This window comes from Camelus dromedarius, chromosome 17 (assembly GCF_036321535.1).
Source record: "Camelus dromedarius isolate mCamDro1 chromosome 17, mCamDro1.pat, whole genome shotgun sequence".
NCBI classification, from domain to species: domain Eukaryota; kingdom Metazoa; phylum Chordata; class Mammalia; order Artiodactyla; family Camelidae; genus Camelus; species Camelus dromedarius.
The window spans coordinates 34565093-34584815 of record NC_087452.1 but is presented as its reverse complement, the minus strand read 5'-3'; the positions used below and the strand labels follow the sequence as shown (position 1 = coordinate 34584815).

The following is a 19723-nucleotide window of genomic DNA, read 5'->3' as shown; positions in this document are numbered from 1 at the left end:
TGTTCTTCCAGGGACCAAGTGAGAATCAAGACATCTGCCATGTGTTCCTCAAGATACTGTACTCAGCTTCTGGATGTGTCAGGTGAGAAGTATCATTTCTTCCAGACACTTCATTTTTGGCATTTTTCTGTTCCTGTACAGCTTTCTAGAAGAGTTGAGTTTCCAACATTTTTTTTTTAGCCAAGTGAAATTAGTTTTCTACCTTTTTTTTAAATTTTTTAAAACATTTTTAAATTAAGTTATAGTCATTTTACAATGCTGTGTCAAATTCCCAACATTTTGTTGTCAGGAGGAAAACCTGTGGGGCCAGCCGTCTGCTGGTGGAAAGTGGGGGAGAAAGTGAGCCTCCAGGGCCAGGGCCTGGAGATTTGTCTCAGTTATTTCAGGATATCAGCTTTCTCTTAATAAAATCTCTCTCTTCCTTTGTTTTTAATTTATTTATTTTTATTTTGGCAAGGGATAGGTAATTAGGTTTATTTATTTTTAGAGGAGGTACTGGGGATTGAACCCAGGACCTTGTCCATGCTAAGCATGCGTTCTACCACTTGAGGTATACCCTTACCCCTCTCTTCCTTTGTTTTTGTTCTTGCACTGCTCCTAATCTTTTCTTTTCTTTTCTTTCCTTGGGAAGAGAGAGATAATTAGGTTTTATTAATTAATTTTTTTTAGCAGAGGTACTGGGTATTGAACCCAGGACCTTGTGCATGCTAGGCATGGCACTCTACTACTGAGCTGTACCCTGCCCATCCTGCTCCTAATCTGATGGCTTCTAATCTGATGGCTCCTAATCTGCTTTTCGTCCTGGACTTCCTAAACATGTGTGATCCCTCGAGATAGTATTCCAGGCACAGGCTTTCTCATTATCTTCTCAGCTTTCATGGCTGTGGTCATTTCACTGAATGTTCTTTCTACTTCAGTCTAAGAAGATGGCATATTTTATTTGTAACAAGGGCACTGTTTCTTTTTTGTTATAAATAAAACTTACCACCCTTTTACAATTGAAGCTGAAGTGTAAATCTCAGAACTATAAAACCCTGGCCAGAGTTTTTCAAAAATAGACCAGCAGGTGGGGAGTGACCTTTAATCCATGTAGAAAAAAATGCATGCGTTCTTCCCATTTTGTGCTTTGGCCTTGTGTCTAGCTCACAACAACATAAGGGGTAGAATTTGGGACAACCGTTCCATGCTGCCTGCTAGGCTGGGACTAGCAATTTAAAGTTTGGAGCTTACACACGGGTTCCTTAGTATATGTGGAACTTAATTGCAATTTAAAGCCCCTGGCCTGTTGAACTAGCTCAAAAAATATAGTAAAGGGCCAAATAAGTGGGGTTTTTTTTCCCCTGATATATAAAAGTCCTGTATAGGGAAAGACTTGTCTACAGTCAAATCTGTGCCTCCACAAGGCCTGCTCACTGAGACTCCCCTCTGCTGCTTAGGGTCTACAGATGCCCCACAAGGGAAGGCTGTGAGTCTGTGCAAAGGCCAAGGCCAGTGTTGACCTTAGATTCAACATGGCCAACTTGAAAAGCATTTGAAATGACTCAAACACTGGTCCCATCATAGCCTGAACTTAACATGTGATGTGTGATCCCCACATTCCTTATCTGGTCTTTTTTTTTTTTTTTTTAATGTTCTCTGCCAAATCATTGGATCCTAATATTCCCTTGAATAAAACTCATCCCTCCACCCCTGCCAAAGGGCAGAGCCTACTGTAAAAGTTTCAACACAGAGCAGCAGAATCCAGACAATGGTTCCCAAAATAAGGGAGGAAGAAGGAGCTGTGTTACAGTTGCCTGACTCTCTGTCCCTGAAGCTTCAGCCAGGGGAGAAAAGGTGTGGCAAGAGGCCAGCAGTGTTTGGGGGAAACCCTTCCTTGTGGATCCAGGGGATCAGGCCAAAAACGCATTTACTTTCTAACAGAGTTGAAAACAGCTCTTTGGTTTCAACTTGTGTGTTTTGGGAATTGGTTAAGAGGTTGGCTTCAAAAAGAAAATGATTCAGTTTGGAATGTAGTGAGTTTGGGATGATAGTAGTCGAGCAGAACGGGCTTGTTAGTGGTTGAATAAGGATAGGTTTGGGAGTTTCAAAGCGGTGTTAGTTAGAAATGTGTCAGTGAAGAGTTAACCGTGGGAGAAAATGCAGAGAGAAAACAGAAGGCCAAAGACCAATCCTCCCCTTGTCAAAGAATAATTTTAAAACTTCTACTTATATACAAAGAAAAACAACAATTGATTGACTCTGGAAAAGGCAAAAACAGGATTTATGTAAAAGAAAAAGTAGAGAGGGAAGAAGGAAAACTGTAGATAGTTTGAAAATTGTGGCTTTTGTTTTCTGTGAGTAAGCTGCTGATGGCAGCCAACAAAGAAGCCAGTTAAGAGTATTCTGCCCTCGGGCAAGTGGATGGATTATTAAATAATACAACTTCACTTGGTTATAGATTCTCCAGAGGACTTTAGGAGTTAGTTCAGGTATCTGTGTCAGGCTGTCTCTGGATAAAGACTATCTATCAGTATCCTTTGTAAGCACCTTCATCATCATTACACCAGGTCTGTACTGTTTCCCTCACCAGAATTTCTGAACTTCTCCCTTCTCATCAGCTCTCATCCAAATTGGCCCTGAGGACTTCAGTGTCCTTCTGAAGCAGTAACATGAGTTGAATGTTGTGTGAGGGGAATGAATATTTAACAGTATTTAGACCCCTAAATATCAGACAGCAGAAGATGGCAAAAAAAGAGCAAGGGAATTCTAAACATGATTAAAAATATTGGGACCCATTTCATATCCAGGTTACTCACTGGTCTGTTTAATCAGGAGAATGAATCCCAAGGATTAGTTTAGTCAAGTTGAGCTAATGAAGTGGCTTTCTTTCTCAATTGATTAATTGATTGTTTTATTTTTGTAACATAAACCCTAGTATAAATAAACATGTGAGCAATTGCAGTCCCCATTTTAGCAGGTCAGTATGTAGCTGAAGACTGTCCTAGCCAACGAATTTTTGGTAGTCTGTGGGGCCTCTACGGTTTGAAATGCCTTAATTTGCTGTTTGAATCATAGCTGAATTATGAGTCACCTAGCCAGGGTAAAATGTTTTTGTACAAACCAGTGAAATCCAACCCTAGTCCCTAACACCTTACCCTAAATCCTATATCCTTAACCCCTAACCCCACCACTGACAGTGATCTCTTTCGACTTGTAACCTAACCCTAGCTCTTCTGACCCTGACCCTGACTTGTTCTCTTCTGAAGCTGACCTTGTAACTCTATCCCTTGATCCTTAAACTCAAATCCTAAACCTTAGGCCTTTGCTGCAGCCCTAACATCTAACCCCACTGCAGTCCCTGAACACCACCCAAATGTCTGACCCTTGACTTGAACACTTTTGACCTGCCATTTTGAAAATAACCTAAGTGTCCACTGAATGAATGGATAAAGAAGTTGTGAGAATATATGTATATAATATTATATATATATATATATATGTGTGTGTGTGTGTGTATATATATATATATATATATATATTCACACACTCACATAATTCAGCATAAAAGAAGGGAATCCTGCCATTTGCAACAACATGAATGGACCTTGAGGACATTATGCTAAGTGAAATAAGTCAGACAGAGAAAGACAAATACTGCATGATCTCACTTATATGTGAGCTCTAAAAATCAAACACAACCAAATTCACAGAAAGAGTCATTTACTGAAGAAGCAAGTCAATGAGTTTGATGCTAAGTATTGGTTTCCTCCAGCACCAGCATCCTCCTCTAAAGAGGATGTAAAGGCAATCATTGTGTTTTACTTGATTGTCTGGGGATTCAACAAGTTCTTAATTCTTCATGGTAAGTTCAGGAGTTTTTCTGCAAGAGAAATAAATACCTGCTCAGACAAATCAAATTTGGGAAAATTAAGAGGGAAAACTACCATATTGGTAATTATACCCATAGTCCAGCAAGAAGAATGCTAAACAATTATTCTATGAATTAAGGCAGACCAGAGATACCCTAATTTATCTGAAGAAGAACAAAAGCACAGAGTGGAGGTGGGCCAAGAAGACAAGAGCTGTGGGTACAGATGCCTGTGTGAGTCTTCGGACCCCAGAAGAGTGTATGGGAACTTCCGTGGGGCAGAAAAGGTAGAGGGTAGAGACAGTGGGGTTGACATGAAGCAGAGTCTGGCCAGAGGCTATGGGGTGTTATTCGAGGCATAGAAAGTGGTGTTAAAGTATACAGTCTGAAATCAGCCTAATCCAGGTTCAAGATTCAGCCCTGCCAGCCCCTAACTCGGTGGCCTTGGGTAAGTCACATTCCTCTCTAGAACTCAGCATCTTTGAATGTGCAATGCAGCTAATAGCAGCACCTTCCTCACGGTGGGGGCTGTGAGGAACACAGGAGAGGAGATACAGACAAAGCATGTGACAGTGCAGGACACATGGTTGACAATCAGTGGTAATTGTTCCTCCTGTAGTAGATGCTGTATTGTTTATGATCTTGTCAGGAACAGAGTTTCTCTCCTGCTTTGGTGAAAGGCTGTGGGGAGGGGCGACCATTCATTCATTATTCATTCATTCCTATTCTCATTACACCATAGCCATTTTAATGAGTTCAGTATATCATTCTGTTTACGTGTGTTTGTGCGAAATATATTGTGTTTGTTTATTTTTAACTTCCATAATGGTGTTGTGTTATTTTTATTCTGTCCCTTGCTTTTTCTCTTAGTGCAGTGTTTTGAGATCTGTCATATTGCTAAGTTTACATCTGATTTATTCTGAAAGCTGCATAGAACTCTATGAAGACACTTTCCACGGTTTACCTATTGATTACTTGACTGGTCTCACCCAGGCTGCCCCCAAAGCTGCCACCTGCTGCAGTAAACAAGTATGTCACTTTACAAGCTGTGAGAGAATTTCTTTGGGATTTTCTAGGTTTGGAAATGCTGGACCATGACATACAGATAAATTTAATTTCTTACTTTGTCTAAGAACTGGTCGATTGCTCCTCAGAGTGGCTGTAACTGTCTTCCCTGTCACCACAGATATACGAGTACAGGTATCTCTACCTCATCACTGGTGTTGGACGTTACTGAGCCTTCTGACTGTTGCTAGTATAATAGGTGCACATTGGTATCTTATTGTTTCAATTCAAATTTGTCTGGTTATCCATGTGCTTTGAACATCCTTCATATGCTCATTAGTCTTATATCTTTATTTTTCTATAAAACCATAGCCTCTGCCTATTTTTCTGTTGGTTTGCTGTATATTGTCTTGTTGCTTTTTTGTGTATGCATTTGTTGCTTTTTTGCATATGCATTCCACATACTAGCTTTTTGTTGTCTTTAGGTATAGCACATATCTCCTCTAGCTCTGCCAGCTATCTGCTAACTTACTCATGTGTCCTTCACTTATCAGAGATCTTCAGTCCAACTGGAATATTGATTGGGAATGAAATGAATTTTCAAAAGAGTTTAGAATACTTAAGTTATAATCTAAGAGCATGGACTGTCTCTCTATTTATTCATATGATCTTAAATATCTTTTGGCCAAATTTTAAAGTTTTCTTTTTGGAAGTCTTGAGTATTCTTATTTTTAAATAGGTTAATTTCCAGATACTTCATAGGTTTTGTTTCTGTTTTGAGTGATAAATTATTTTTTTAATTTTATTTTCCAATTGGGTGTTACTACTGTAAAGAAATGTTAACTGCTTTTGTAGGTTGACCATGCATTTAGCAGAATTTCAGAACCTCCTAAAAGTGTTAATAGTTTGTAATTCATGCCATCCCTAGATTGAAGATTACAGTATCGTCATTTTTGTTTTAGGAGACTAAAGTGCCGTCTAGCAAATGGACAAAAATAGAAAGTCTTGAATAAAACTAAAAGCTCACCACTTGCTCATATAGTGGTCCTTGGAGCAGGTGCTTTGCATTGGAGAGCAGCAGTCTTTTAGCCACTGGCTTAAGGACAGGCTCTGTGATTGTTAATTTTATGTACCAACTTATTGGTCAGACATTATTCTGGATATTTCTGTGAGGGTGTTTTTTGATGAGATTAACATTTAAATCCGTGAATTCTGAGTAAAGCAAATTGCTCTCCATAATGTAAGTGGGCCTCATCTGGTCAGTTGAAGGCCTGAAGAGAACAAAAGACTGACCTCCCTGAGCAAAACAAATTCTCCCAGCAGCCAGCCTTCAGACGCCATTCTATGGATATCCTTAAGTTTAAAAGCATCTCTTTGAAGTTGCAAGTTTAAAAAGGACCAGAGGTTTCTTTGACAAGGGCTGTGGTCTAGCTGTAAGCAGAGGGGATTCAGCAGTATTGTCTGTGAACTGGCCCAGTTCAGAAAGAATCTGACAGAGGTAGAGATCATGTGAGGTCTCTTTACAGTTACCCCAGATCATGAAAGTGCCTGAAGGTCTTTATGATTTCTCTTTAGTGGAACTAGAGAACATTCAGGTTGTGGACCTTCCCTAAGTGAGTAATATGTATGCTGGTCTGTAGATCAGATGAGCCTTGTGAACTTGTTACCGATACTGTGTCAGAAGAGACTGTTACAAAATTATTACAAAATTGTCTTTTTAACCTGTGTTTCCTTTGACCCTCTTCATTTTCTCTTCCAAGGTAACTTGTCCCAGTCCCTTTGCTGTGCCTCATAAAGCTATAATGATCTCTGTGGCATCAACTGAGTTCTTGCTTGGCCCTATGACCCCAAAATCAAAGACACAATATCGCAAACCTCAGGGTTACTCAGAGCCTGGTCTTTTCACTCTCAGAATAACATTTTGTGTTCCAGTTAGTGTCTTTTGTCAATATCCCCAAATTTGGGCATTACAGGGAAGAAAAAGGGTGGAGCAGATGTTCATTACTGCCAAATTATCAGGCCAAAATACATTTCCTCCAGCAGAAGATGTTATTTTTGAGATGGCTGGGAAAATCTGAACATGAAATACGTTCAAAAGAAGATGACAAGGAACTCATTAGGTGTAATAACAGCATTGTGGGTGTGTAAGGAAATGTCACACTTCTCAGAGATGCACTCTGAAGTGTGTAGGAGTGAAATGACATGATGTTTGACTTGTGTTTATATATTTCAGTAAAGAAAAAAGAGAAGTAAAAGAAATAGAGGAAGGAAATGTGGCAAACACATTGTTCTTTGTTGAATCTATATGATAGGCATATGAAGTTCATTATATTATTGTCTCTAATTTCATGTATGTTTGAAATGTTTCATAACAAGAATCTAAAGCCCTCTACAACAGTGAGCTTTTAACTATATCTGGTTTACTGCCAAAAATTAAAAATAAAAGTGACTTTACTTACACATGGCCCATCATGCAGCTTAGTTATGTTAAGCCCTTCATATCTGAAAGAAATTATATTTTGAAATGATTATTTTTGCTCTGTGGTGTAACATAAGTTATAATTTTACTTGATAATCTCTGGCTAAGTTTGAGAAGAAAACGTTCGGCCAATAGTGAATTCTTATTTAACAAATATTTTAAAACATCTACTATATAGTTATTTATATAACTATATAGAGGCTGAATGTATAAAACATACTTAGCTTGAAATTAAATATAGAAAATTCACAATTATCTTGCATATTTAGTAGAAATACAGAGTATTAGAAAGAGAATGTGCAATAAAGTTAAACTACATTTGATGAAAGTTAAAGATGTTACTACTGACCTTATAGGAATAAAAATGATTATAAGGGAATACTATCAACAGCTGTACATCAATAAATGAGATAGCTTAGATGAAACGGATAAATTCCTAGGAACACACAAAGTACCTAAACTGAGCAGATCTATGTCAAGTAAAGAGATTGAACCAGTATTTAAAAACCTAACAAAGAAAAGTTCAGGAACAAGTGAATTCTATCAAACATGTAAAGATTTAATACTAGCCCTTTCAAGACTCTTCCAAATAATACAAGAGGAAGAACACTTCCTAATTTGCTCCATCAAGCCAGAATTACCATGACAACAAAGACAAAGGCATCACAAAAACCAAAAACTATAGACAATATCCATTATGAATACAGATGCAAGAATTCTCAACTAAATACTGATGAACTGAATCCAATAGCATATTAAAAGTTTATACACCCTGACCAAGTGGGATTTATCCCGAGAGTTCAGGGTGGTTCAATCTAAAACTATCAACCAGTTTAATAACATCATATTAATACATTGAAGGGGGAAAAACCATGGGCTCATCACATTCATGTGAAAGAAAACACAGCATTTGAAAAATCCAGCACCCTTTCATATTACAAAAAACTCAGAAAACTAGAAACAGAAGGGAACCTCCTCAACATAATTAAGAACATTTATGAAAAACCCACAGCTAACATCGTACTTAGTGGTGAAAGCTTAAAAGATTTCTTTCTAAGATCAGGAACAAGACAATGATGTCTGTGTCCACCACTGATAGTCAACATTATACTGAAGTTCTAGTGAGAGCATTAGGCATGAAAAAGAAATAAAAGTCATTTAACATTTTATTTGTCTATACCTCAGTAAAGCTGGGGACAAAAAAAGGCATCCAAAATGGAAAGGAAGAAGTAAAACTATTTCTATTTGAAGATGACATGTTTCTATATATAGAAAAATCCCAAAGAATTCTTATAAAAATTATTAAAGCTAATAAACTCAGCAGTGTTTCCGAATACAAGATCAACATTTGAAAATCAGTTATGTTTTATATACCAGCAAGGAACAATCTGAAAATAAGATTTATAAAAGTTTCATTTACAATAGCATTCAAAAGTAAAATACCTCAATAAATTTAACCTAGGAAGTGAAAGACTGTGCACTGAAAACTACAAAACATTGCTGGAAGAAATTAAAGATCTAAATAGATGGAAAGCTCTCCCATGCTCATGGATTGGAAATATGTTGTTAAAATGTCCATACTACTCAAACCAATCTACAGATTCAATGTCATGCTTATCTAAATCCCAGTGGCTTTTTGTGTTTTTTTCCAGAAATGGAAAAGCCTATCTTCAGATTCATACGGAATTGCAAAAGTCCCTAAGTAGCCAGAGCCATCTTGGGGGGAAAAAAATTGACCCCAAATTCCTGATTTCAAAAACTTACTGCAAAAATACTGTATTCTGTGTGGTACTGGCATTAGGACAGACATAGAGAATAGTGGAATGGAATTGAAAATCCAGAAATAAACCCAAACATCTATGGCTAACCAAGTTTTAATGAGTGCCAAGACAATTCAATGGGAAATGAGTAGTCTCTTCAACAAATGGTGCTTGGACAACTTGTACACAAATGTTCATAGCAGCATTATTCATAATAGCTAAAAGATGGAGACAACTCAAATGCCCATCAGTGGATAAGTGGAAAACAAACTGTGGTAGGTACATACAATGCAATATTATTCAGCAATAAAAGAAGAGATTAAGTGCAGATACATGCTACAACATGGATGAACCTCAAAAAAACATACTAAGTGAAAGAAGCCAGACACAAAGAGTCACATATTGTATGATTCCATTTATATGAACTATTCAGAATAGTAAATCCATAGAAAAAGAAAGCTGATTATTGGTTTCCAGGGACTATGAGGAGAAAGGAATGGGAAGAAACTGCTTAATGGGTATTCTGAGGTGATGAGTTTTGGAACTAGATAGAGGTGGTAGTTTCATGACACTGTAAATGTACTAAATGCTACTAATCTGTTCACTTTAAAATGGTTACTTTTATGTCATGCAAATTTACCTCTGTTAAAAAATATATGCCCTTGAGCCCATTCATAGCTATGAGACCTTTGTCAAGTTACTCTGCTTTTGTTCTTAGTATCTTCACTCTAAAGTAAGCTCTTAGCAGGGACATCAGTGAAAACAGAGAAGAACCTCTGAAAATTCTCTTCTCCGTAAAGATAATATGAACACTGGCAAAAATAGAATCAATCTTTTTGTAACTTTAGGAAGTTTAAAAAAAAAAGGCTTGCAACAATCCAAGGAGCATTTATTTGTGAAAAATGGCTGAATCTCAATAAGAACAGTGAGCTTTGTAAAATTTTAACTTGCCCTATTCCCATCTTCCCCACATGTGTGGTAGTTTTGAGAAACAACAGCCTGGAAACACATGGAGGGGACAGAATGGTGTTGGAGTGCCTTCAGAGTACCATTATCAGAGGATTGTCATTATTTGACCTGCCTGGCCGTTCTCTGGATTTGACCTAACTCAGAGCTCCCCCAGTGCATATAGCCTTTTCCCTGGAGGCCCTGGTTGAACATGATCAGAGGCAATTGTCAAGCATCATGGCTGCCATATGATGGGTAACAGGGTAAACAATAGGCTAACCAAAAGCTTATAAGTCAAAGCTGGGGAATGAGATGTCCATAGGAGGTTTTGAAAAGCACCTATGTATTCCCAAGAATCTAGAAGGCCATACACTTGTGTAGGCTACGTACATGCTCAGGAGAGACCTGAGAAGGGCTTAAGCTCTCATCTCTGGCTAATCTTGAGGTTCTGTGCAAATGGGAAGTGAAGGCTAAGGTATACTTTTAAACTGCCTGGCTAAGCATTGAGGGCATTCCTCAACACACACAAAGTTTTTGTTAACAAAGACTGGGAGATTTATTGGTTCTAGCCATTTAAGATAATTTCTATCCAATCATTAGGAGACCACTGAGGCAATTGAATAGGACCTGTTTAGTGGCCATACACGACAAAAGTATGCAGAGTTCATAGAATTATTTCAGAAGCCACTAAACTAACAAACAGTAACAGCAACAAACCTTAGAGGAGACAATCTGATTTCCAGGGTTGCCATATTATATTATTTAAATTGTTCAGTTTTCAACAAAAAAAAATTATGACACATGCAGAGAACCAAGGAAGTACAGCCCATACACAGGTTAAAAAGCAGTCACTGGAAAAAGTCACTAAGAAAGTCCAAGTGTTAGACTTAATAAGACAAAGATTCTTCATCCAGCTGCCTCCTCCTCTTCATCAGGCTTCTGTTCTTTGGCCTGAGGTGGTCACATCATCTGAGCTCTGTGCCTACTTGCCAGAGTCAGTTCCACTTGATCCTTGTCCAGGCCAGACACAGCACACTCACCTCAGTGTGTTTCTGTTTCTGCCTGAATGGGATCACTTTGGGGAGCACAGGAAGGGATAGAAGAAATGAAGGAGCAAGTAGTGGAGGAGTCTCTGGAGGGAAGATCTAATTAGTGGGAAGTGTTCTGAGGAGGTCATCCCTATCTTGGCCACATTTAGGCTCCTGACTTGAGAGGAAAGAATAAAATCAAAACTTACAGAATTTTGTAGCAGAGGTGGCATTCCCCACTGTAGGTAATCTGGTCACTGCCACATATGGGTTCACTTGGCTTGATGTAAGAGAAAATCCAGCACTTATTTATATTCTCTGTGCACAAAACCTGAGGGTGAGACAGAGACCACTGCTTCAGATACCTTCCTCCAGGGCTCTGGCCATAATCCCTGGTTGCAGGGGAGGAGGATGGGATAAGGAGCACTAGATCATGAGTTTGGAGAGCAGGCTTCAGAAATCTTGGGGTTTGACCCCTGGCATTTACCACCAACAATATGAATATAATATATAGTATAATATAAAACATGTAATCTGTGGACTTCTCAGTCTGGGCTATAAATTCCTTTTTAGGATGAAAATTGCTGCCCTACAACTATAGAATGTGATTGTTAGGTTACAGAGAGGTCCCTACCTCTCAGAAGCACGAGCTGAGACCATCAGGGAAACTCTTTTTCTCCCCATTCCTGCGCTTGGAAACCAGGGAAGCAGAGCTTACCTTTGTCTCTTCTAGGTGTGTCCCTTTGCCCATAGGAAGAGGAAAGTCTGGAAGACAAAAGAAGAGTTGCTGCTCTGACTTCTGCCTTTAGGTGGGGAAGTTAGGATCAGGGAGAGCTGGTTGGCACACAGGAAGCATCAAATCCCATCAGCGGAGGCCAGGGTTCCTTTCTGGTGCATGCTGCCCTCTAAAGGAGTGAACAATCAGGAAACTTCTGCCCTCTCCCTCTTGTAGAGATCTTAATCTCAGCCCTTCCACTTCTCAGGTCAGTAACAACTTCTACAATCCTTCTCAGTTGTTTTTAGAAAATACACTCTAAGTGACAAATTACCATGAAATAGTTAATATTGAGATACTTTAAAAGATGCTGGGTTTCATTAAGGCATACATGCTCTTGATCCAAAGCAGTCTTTGCAATATTATATATATAATATATGTAAATTATATATAATTATAACGAACTGATATAATACAGAACATGTATATTATCAGCTCTATGTTCTATATCTTTGTTAAGATGTAATTCACATACCATAGAATTCACCTAAAGTGTACAGTTTGTTTTTCAGTATATTCACAGAGTTGTGCAACCATCACCACAGTCACTTTTAGAACATTTTCATCACCCCAAAAAGGAGTCCTCTACCCATCAGCAGGCCCTTCTCATTCCTCCGTCAACAGCTCCTCCCTTTTGCCGACCCAGATACCACTAGTCTACTTTCTGTCCATTCTGGACACTTCATATGAATGGAATAATAAAGTATGTAGTCTTTTTTGTCCATTTCTTTCATTTGATGTTTTAAAGGTTTACCCATGTTATAGTGCACATTAGCACTTCATTACTTTTTATAACTAATATCTTATTGTATGTATTTACCGTATGTTGTTTATCCATTCATCCGTTAATGGACATTTGAGTTGTTTTCACTTTTTGGCTGTTATGGGTAAGGCTGCCATGAACATTTATGTACAAGATTTTGTGTGCCCATATGTTTTCTTTTCCCTTAGGTATGTACCTAAGGGTGGTGTTGCAGGGTTATATGGTGACCTTTGGAGGAACTACCAGATTACTTTCTAAAGCAGCCACACCATTTCACATTCCCACCAGCATTATATGAGGGTTGCAGTTTCTTCACATCTTTGCTAACATCTGTTATTATCTCTCTCTCTCCTTTTTTGCTTTGAATTCTCAAGGAATTCTTTTTTTTAAAAAATATAGTCATTGTACAATCTTATGTCAGTTTCTGGTAAATAGCATAATGTTTCAGTCATACATACACATATATTTGTTTTCGTATTCTTTTTCATTATAGGTTACTACAAGATATTGAATATAGTTCCCTGTGCTATACAGTAGAAACTTGTTTGTCTATTTTATATATAGTAGTTAGTATCTACAAATCTCGAACTCCCGATTTATCCCTTCCCACCCCCTTTACCCACCCTGGGTAACCATAAGTTTGTTTTCTAGGTCTGTGAGTCTGTTTCTGTTTTGTAGATAAGTTTGTTTGTGTGGTTTTTTTTTTTTTTAGATTCCACATATAAATGATATCATATGGCATTTTTCTTTCTCTTCCTAGCTTACTTTACTTAGAATGACTATCTCTAGGCCCATCCATGTTGCAGCAAATGGCATTATTTTATTCTTTTTTACAGCTGAGTAGTATTCCATTGTGTGTATGTATATATATCACAACTTCTTTATCCAGTTACTATCTCTTTTTGATAGATGCTTTACAAATAATTTCTGTCATTCTCTAGGCAGTCTTTTCACTTTGTTGATATCTTTGTCGGTATACTTTGAATCACTAAAATTTTTAATTTTGATGAAGTCCAATTGATCTTTTTTTTTTCTTTTGTTTCTTCTGTCTTTGGTATCATATTTAAGAAGGCTTTGCATAACCTAAAGTCACAAAAATTCACTCATGTTTTCTTCTAATAGTTTTATAATTTTAGCTCTTACATTTTTTTTCTGTGATCCATTTTGAGTTAATTTTTGTCTGTAACCTGAGAAAGGGGTCCAGTTTCATTCTTTTGCATGTGGATATTCAGTTGTCCCAGCAGCATTTGTTGAAAGGACAATTGTCCATCAGATTATTTTGGAAGCATTCTAATATCAATTCATCCTAAATGTGAGGGTTTTTTTTTTTTTTCTTATTTCTAAATTCTACTCCATTGACCTATATCTCTATCCTTACACTAGTACCACACTGTCTTGATGTCTGTAACTTTGTAGTAAGTTTTGAAATTGGAAAATGTGATCACTTTCCACACTTCTGTTCTTCTTTTTCAAGATTATTTTTCCGATTTGCAGTCTTTTGCATTTCCATATGAATTTTAGAGTCAGCTTTTCTATTTTTGCAAAAAAACCAAACAAAAAACAAAAAACCTCTCGAAGACAGCATAGAGTTGGATCTTGTTTTTTAAATCCAATCTGACAACTGCTACCTTTCTATTGGATTATGAAATTCATTCACATTTAATGTTTTTAGTGATATAGTTGAATTTACATCTGCCATTTTATTTTTTGTTTTCTGTATGCCCTGTGACTTTTTGCTCCCTAATCCTTTACTGTTCTCTATTGCATTAAGTGAATATATTCTAGTGTATCATTGTAATTCCTTTAATGATTTTTTTCACAATCTTTTCTGATTTTTTTTAGTAGTAGCACTATGGCTTACCATATATATCTTATCAGAATTTACTACATATTTCTACTATTTTAATTCAAGTGATATATAGAAATGTTACTCCTATATACCTCTATTCCTTCTTCCCTCCTTTTGTATTATTGTTATCATACATATAATATTTATATTTGTTACAAACCCAACAATAAATTGCTGTAATTATTATTTTATATAAGTTTATGTACTTTAAAGAAACAGAGAAAAGAAAGGACAGCAAGTATATATTTAGAATCTATTACATTAACCTTTTATTCTACCTCTGGGGAAGGGAGAGGGGCTGGAGACTGAATTAATCACCAAATGCCAATGATTTAACCAGTCGTGCCTTCATAATGGAACCTTCATAAAAACCCTAAACAAAAGAGTCCTGAGTGCTTCCACGCTGGTGAACACATTGAGGTGTGGGAGAGTGGCAAACCTGGAGAGGATATGGAAGCCTTGTGCCCCTTCCCACATACTTTGCCCTGTGCATCTCTTCCATTTGTCTATTCCTGAGTTGTGTCCTTTATAGCAAACTGGTAACAGTAAGTAAAGCACTCTCTGGAGTTCTGTGAGCCTTTCTAGCAAATTATCAAACCTGAGGAGGGGGTCATGGTGACCACTGATTTGTAACTGGTCAATCAGAAGTACTGGAGGTCCAGATTTGTGATTGGTGTCTGAGAAGGGGGCAGTCCTGAAGGACTGAGTCCTTAATCTGTGGAGTTGAAACAGAGCAGGACCTGGTGGGGCCCTCCCAGGTACAAATCCTTTCCACGTCCCCTGTTTCTTATTTGCAGGAGATAGGCTTCATTCAGCCTCCAAGACCTTCCCTGAGTTACAAAGGGCAGATTCAAACAGTAGCTAATCAGGGAAGGGAGGGAATGCAGAAACAAAGGAGAAGTCTAGAAACAATAGTGCAGCCATGAGGCAGGGTCCTGGTTCCTCCTCAAGGAATATACATAATAATGCCTTTGATTTCTGCTGAAACTAAGGTCCCCACCCAGGTGGAGGATGGTAATTTAAGGCTGAGCACAAGATTCCTGCAATACCACCCTGTTACCTCACCACCAGCCGATAAGGAGAAAGTCTGCACACAGTAGAAGACGAAGAAGACTCTGACACCTTCCCCAAATGACTCTCCCTTAAACAACTTTCATGGTTGAGCAGAATCTTCAGAATTGGTTTTTGAATATAAGTCCACCTTCTCCCCACGTTGTCAGCCTCCTAAGTAAAGCAGCCTGTCCTTTCCTACCAACACTCATCTCTTGAGTGTTGGCTTTTGAGCTGTGAGTTGCCAAACCTGAGTTTGGTAACAGAATCAGCCATTAACCAGAATAATATCTGAGTCTACCTCCACAGAGCCTAATGAAGTTCTTTTGAGGTTTGAGAAATGTAAATACACAGTCTCTGGAAATGAATGTTTCAAAGGTTAGAATGTCCTGGATGGTAACCAGGTATTTTGAAAAATTCAGTGGTCCTGAATTTGAAAGATCTTTGTTCGACTCCCAGCTTTGATACCAATACATTTTGTGTGAATCCTTTCTTTCTGTGGGTTTCAGTGTCTGCATCTGGAACATGAGGAATTAGGATTAAATAAAACAGGACAGCACTTCCACTTTATCTCTAATTTTTCCATGATCCTGGTATACCGCAGAAAATGTGGGCAGAGCAAGGACATGGAACTCACCAACTGCAAAGGCAGTCCACGTGGAGATGGCCAGAACAAGGATGGTGCTGGAGAAGACCCTCTTCATGGGGGCGGAAGAGCTGTGGAAACATGCAGATTTTGACAGTAGGACAGACAAAATTCCATGTGGAGTACAAAGTCTCACAGAGACCTCTCACTGACCAGGAAATGATGTCTAAATACTTCTTGTTTGTTCTCTCCTCCGGTCACTTGGAATGATTTGTGTCTGTTACAATTAAATTGCTTAATTCATTTTCCTAGAATAATTGGACGTAAGAAAAAAATGATCTGAAAAGTAGAATTTTATAAGAGAATATGTATGTGTGGGTCTGTTTCTGGACTCTTTCTTCTGTTCCATTAACTATTTGTCTATACTTGAGCGCAAACTATACTATTTTAATTATTATGGCTTTATGGTAGTATCAACTGAAATAAAAACACAAAACATGAGAGCTGTGACTTTCAGTTTTATTTGGGGACCTACTGAGGACTATAACCTGAGAGGCTGCCTCTCAGATAGCTCTGAGGAGCTACTCCAAAGTGATGAGGAGAGAGGTCAGTATATGTGTGATTTTGAAGAAAGGGTACATCCAGTCGAGCACACATCTCAGTAAAAGGTTGTGGCTCATCACAAAGAACAGGTAACTCAGTTTATGATCTTAAGTGCTTTTCTAAGTATGAGAAAATGCAAGCAATTGGTTTCATAAAATTTTCTCCTGACGGAGGGTATAGCTCAGTGGTAGACTGTGTGCCTAGCATGCACATGGTCCTGGGTTCAATCCTCAGTACCTCCATTAAATAAATAAATAAATGAACCTGATTACTGCTCCCCCACCAAAAAAAAGTAAGTATCTAAGTATTAACTGAACTGTCTGCACTGCCAGTTTTCCCAGAGCACAGAGCACCTCGTTCCTGATCTCCAACCTGAACTCCATTCAGGGCGTGTTGAAGGTCAGTGACTTCAGTGGCTAATGACTCAGTCCTTGTAGAGACAGATGGCAAGCAACACTTCTTAGTTGGCAGTAAGTCCTGAGAACGTGTATATGAATCCTCCAACTTTGTACTTCTTTATTTTATTTATTCAGATTTTAAAACGATTTATTAGATCAATCTGTACAAGGGTTTGGATTCTAAGATTCAGAATAAATGTGTTATCTTGCTACCTTAAAAAAATAAAGAATTTTAGAAGATGCCAGAATAAGAGCTAGAAAAGAATATCAGCAAGGGATCCTTTAGTAAAGAAGCAGCATCAAGAATTTTTCCATGAAGTGTTTTAAAGTTGAGATTTGTCTCTGAAGTAAGCAGGACAGTCACTAGGCAGTTCAGTGACACATGTAAGTCAGCAGACAGTAAGAAACGGGAAGCTTCAGAACACCGACTACTCACTCCCATATTCCTAATCTTCCAGAATATAATTACTTTGGTGTTAATATTTCATAACCTATAACATTATTGAAATGAAAACCATAGAGTATTTATCATCAGCTTACTTGCATTATTGAAAATATTATAGTACAGGCCAATTGAGATTATTTATCTGCTGTTTTCTATACATTTTCCAGGCAAATTATATATCTAGGTAATTTCTGCCCAAGACCTTCTCTGAGTAGAAACAAATAATAAATAACTCTCTTCCTATGCAAATGTTTGCAAATTATTAAGTCCACTTTACCTGCTGTGACTCCCACAGTTGCTCAGAGAAGCTGGCTGGACAAGATGTTTTTTATTCCCAGTCTGTTGGTAATGAAGTAAGACTCTGTGTGTGGTGGAGGGGAATAAATATCTTTTCAAGGTTGAGGTGCCTGGCAGCAGACGAGAGTGAACTGTGAAACAGAATGTTACTCAACATCCAGTTCTACAAGGATTGAGCCATTAACCGCTGCAGTTGCTGACCAACAGTGAACTCTGAGGATTTCCGGGTGAAAAATAGGAGGAGGCCCTATGTGCTTTGGGCAAGCAGACCCCTGAGAGAGATGTCTATCTTAGGAAGAATTTTAATGAACCCAGATTCTTGCATTTTCCCATACAGAGAAAAGCACTTAAAATTTATTAACTTGAGTTTTTGTGTGTGTGTGTGAATAGAAGTAATCTATTAACAAGATGTATGCTTGACTGCATATATTTCCTAGCCAAAAATCATATATAAATTAATTTCTCCCCCTATCTCTTCAAAGCAGTTCCCTCAGAACTACTGAGAGGCTCTCTCCTAGGCTATAGTCCTCAGTAAGATCCTTGAATAAAACCTAAACTCACAACTCCTATATTGTGCATTTTTCTTTAAGTCGACAGAACTTTGAAGTTAGGAAGTGTAGACCCAACTCAGATCTCTTTCTTCCAACTCCAAATTCTATATGCCTAAGTCTCATGAGTTCTTATTTCAGTTTCCTGAGGGTAGTGTGTACTATCTACAACACTCAGAAAGATAGCTGTTCTCGTGAAACCATTATGGAGATATGTCATACCCAATTTTTGAATTCTGACATTTTTATCTGTATTGCAATTGTTATATTCAGGACAGCTTCAGATATTTACACAATAGTGTAAGTTGCTATATCTGTACATGTAGTTAATTATTTTATCAATAGTCAAAACTATGTATTCACTTTGTTGAAATATTTAGAATGTTTCTAAATTGACTCATAGAATCTTTTTTTAACTGAAGTATAGTCAGTTTACAGTATGATGTACAGCATGATGTTTCAGTCCTACGTATGCATACATGTATTCATTTTCAAGTTCTTTTTCATTATAGATTACTACAAGATACTGAATACAGTTCCCTGTGCTTTACACAAGAAACTTGTTTATCTATTTTATGTATAGTAGTTAAAATTTGCAAATCTCAAACTTCCAATTTATCCCTTCCTACCCACTTTCCCCACAGGTAACCGTAAGTTTGTTTTCTATGTCCATGAGTTTGTTTCTGTTTTGTAGATAAGTTCATTAGTGTCTTCTTTTTAATTTTTTAAGATTCTTTGTATGAGTGTTATCATATGGTATTTTTCTTTCTCTTTCTGGGTTATTTCGCTTAGAATGTTGATTTCCAGGTCCATCCATGTTGCTGCAAATGGTGTTATTTTTATGGCTGAGTAGTATTCCATTATATAAATATACCACAACTTCTTTATCCAGTCATCTGTCAATGGACATTTAGGTTGTTTCCATGTCTTTGCTATTGTAAATAGTGCTGCTATGAGCATTGGGGTGCATGTGTCTTTTTGAATTATATTTTTCTATGGATATACACCCAGGAGTGGGATTGCTGGATCATATGATAAGTCTACTTTTCATTTTTTAAGGAATTTCCATACTGTCTTCCATAATGGCTATACCACTTTTACATTCCCCCCAGGCAGTGTAGGAGGGTTCCCTTTTCTCCATACCCTCTCCATCATTTATCATTCGTGGACTTTTGAATGATGGCTGTTCTGACCCATGTGAGGTAATACCTCATTGTTGTTTTGATTTGCATTTCTCTAACAATTAGTGATGTTGAGCATCTTTTCATGTGCTTGTTGGCCATCTGTATGTCTTCTTTGGGGAGATGTCTGTTTAGGTCTTCTGCCCATTTTTCGACTGGGT

At 37.7% G+C, this 19723-nt stretch overlaps 1 protein-coding gene across 2 annotated transcripts; it reads right to left on the bottom strand.

The window, feature by feature from the left end:
* Nucleotides 1-3682: 3682 nt before the first annotated feature.
* SPINK8 (serine peptidase inhibitor Kazal type 8 (putative)) lies at nucleotides 3683-18045 on the bottom strand. 2 transcript variants are annotated; one of them, XM_010978868.3, is made up of 6 exons: nucleotides 17814-18045; nucleotides 16142-16221; nucleotides 11786-11832; nucleotides 11277-11398; nucleotides 7312-7354; nucleotides 3683-3859 (listed from the first exon to the last, which is right to left on the bottom strand). In XM_010978868.3, the coding sequence occupies exons 2-6, from the start codon at nucleotides 16206-16208 to the stop codon at nucleotides 3848-3850; spliced, it is 291 nt and encodes a 96-aa protein (XP_010977170.2). In that variant the 5' UTR covers nucleotides 16209-16221; nucleotides 17814-18045; the 3' UTR covers nucleotides 3683-3847. The 2 variants fall into 2 exon arrangements, with proteins under 2 accessions (XP_010977170.2, XP_064352640.1); XM_064496570.1 differs by lacking the exon at nucleotides 17814-18045 and having other exon boundaries at nucleotides 16142-16325.
* Nucleotides 18046-19723: the final 1678 nt, after the last annotated feature.

Coding starts and splice junctions, on each gene's coding strand:
- SPINK8 (XM_010978868.3), bottom strand. CDS start 16,208: ATGAAGAGGGTCTTCTCCAGCACCATCCTTGTTCTGGCCATCTCCACG. Junction 11,833..16,141: donor GTGGACTGCCTTTGCAGTTG/GTGAGTTCCATG, acceptor TTTGTCTTCCAG/ACTTTCCTCTTCCTATGGGC. Junction 7,355..11,276: donor CACCTCTGCTACAAAATTCT/GTAAGTTTTGAT, acceptor AATTTCTTTCAG/ATATGAAGGGCTTAACATAA.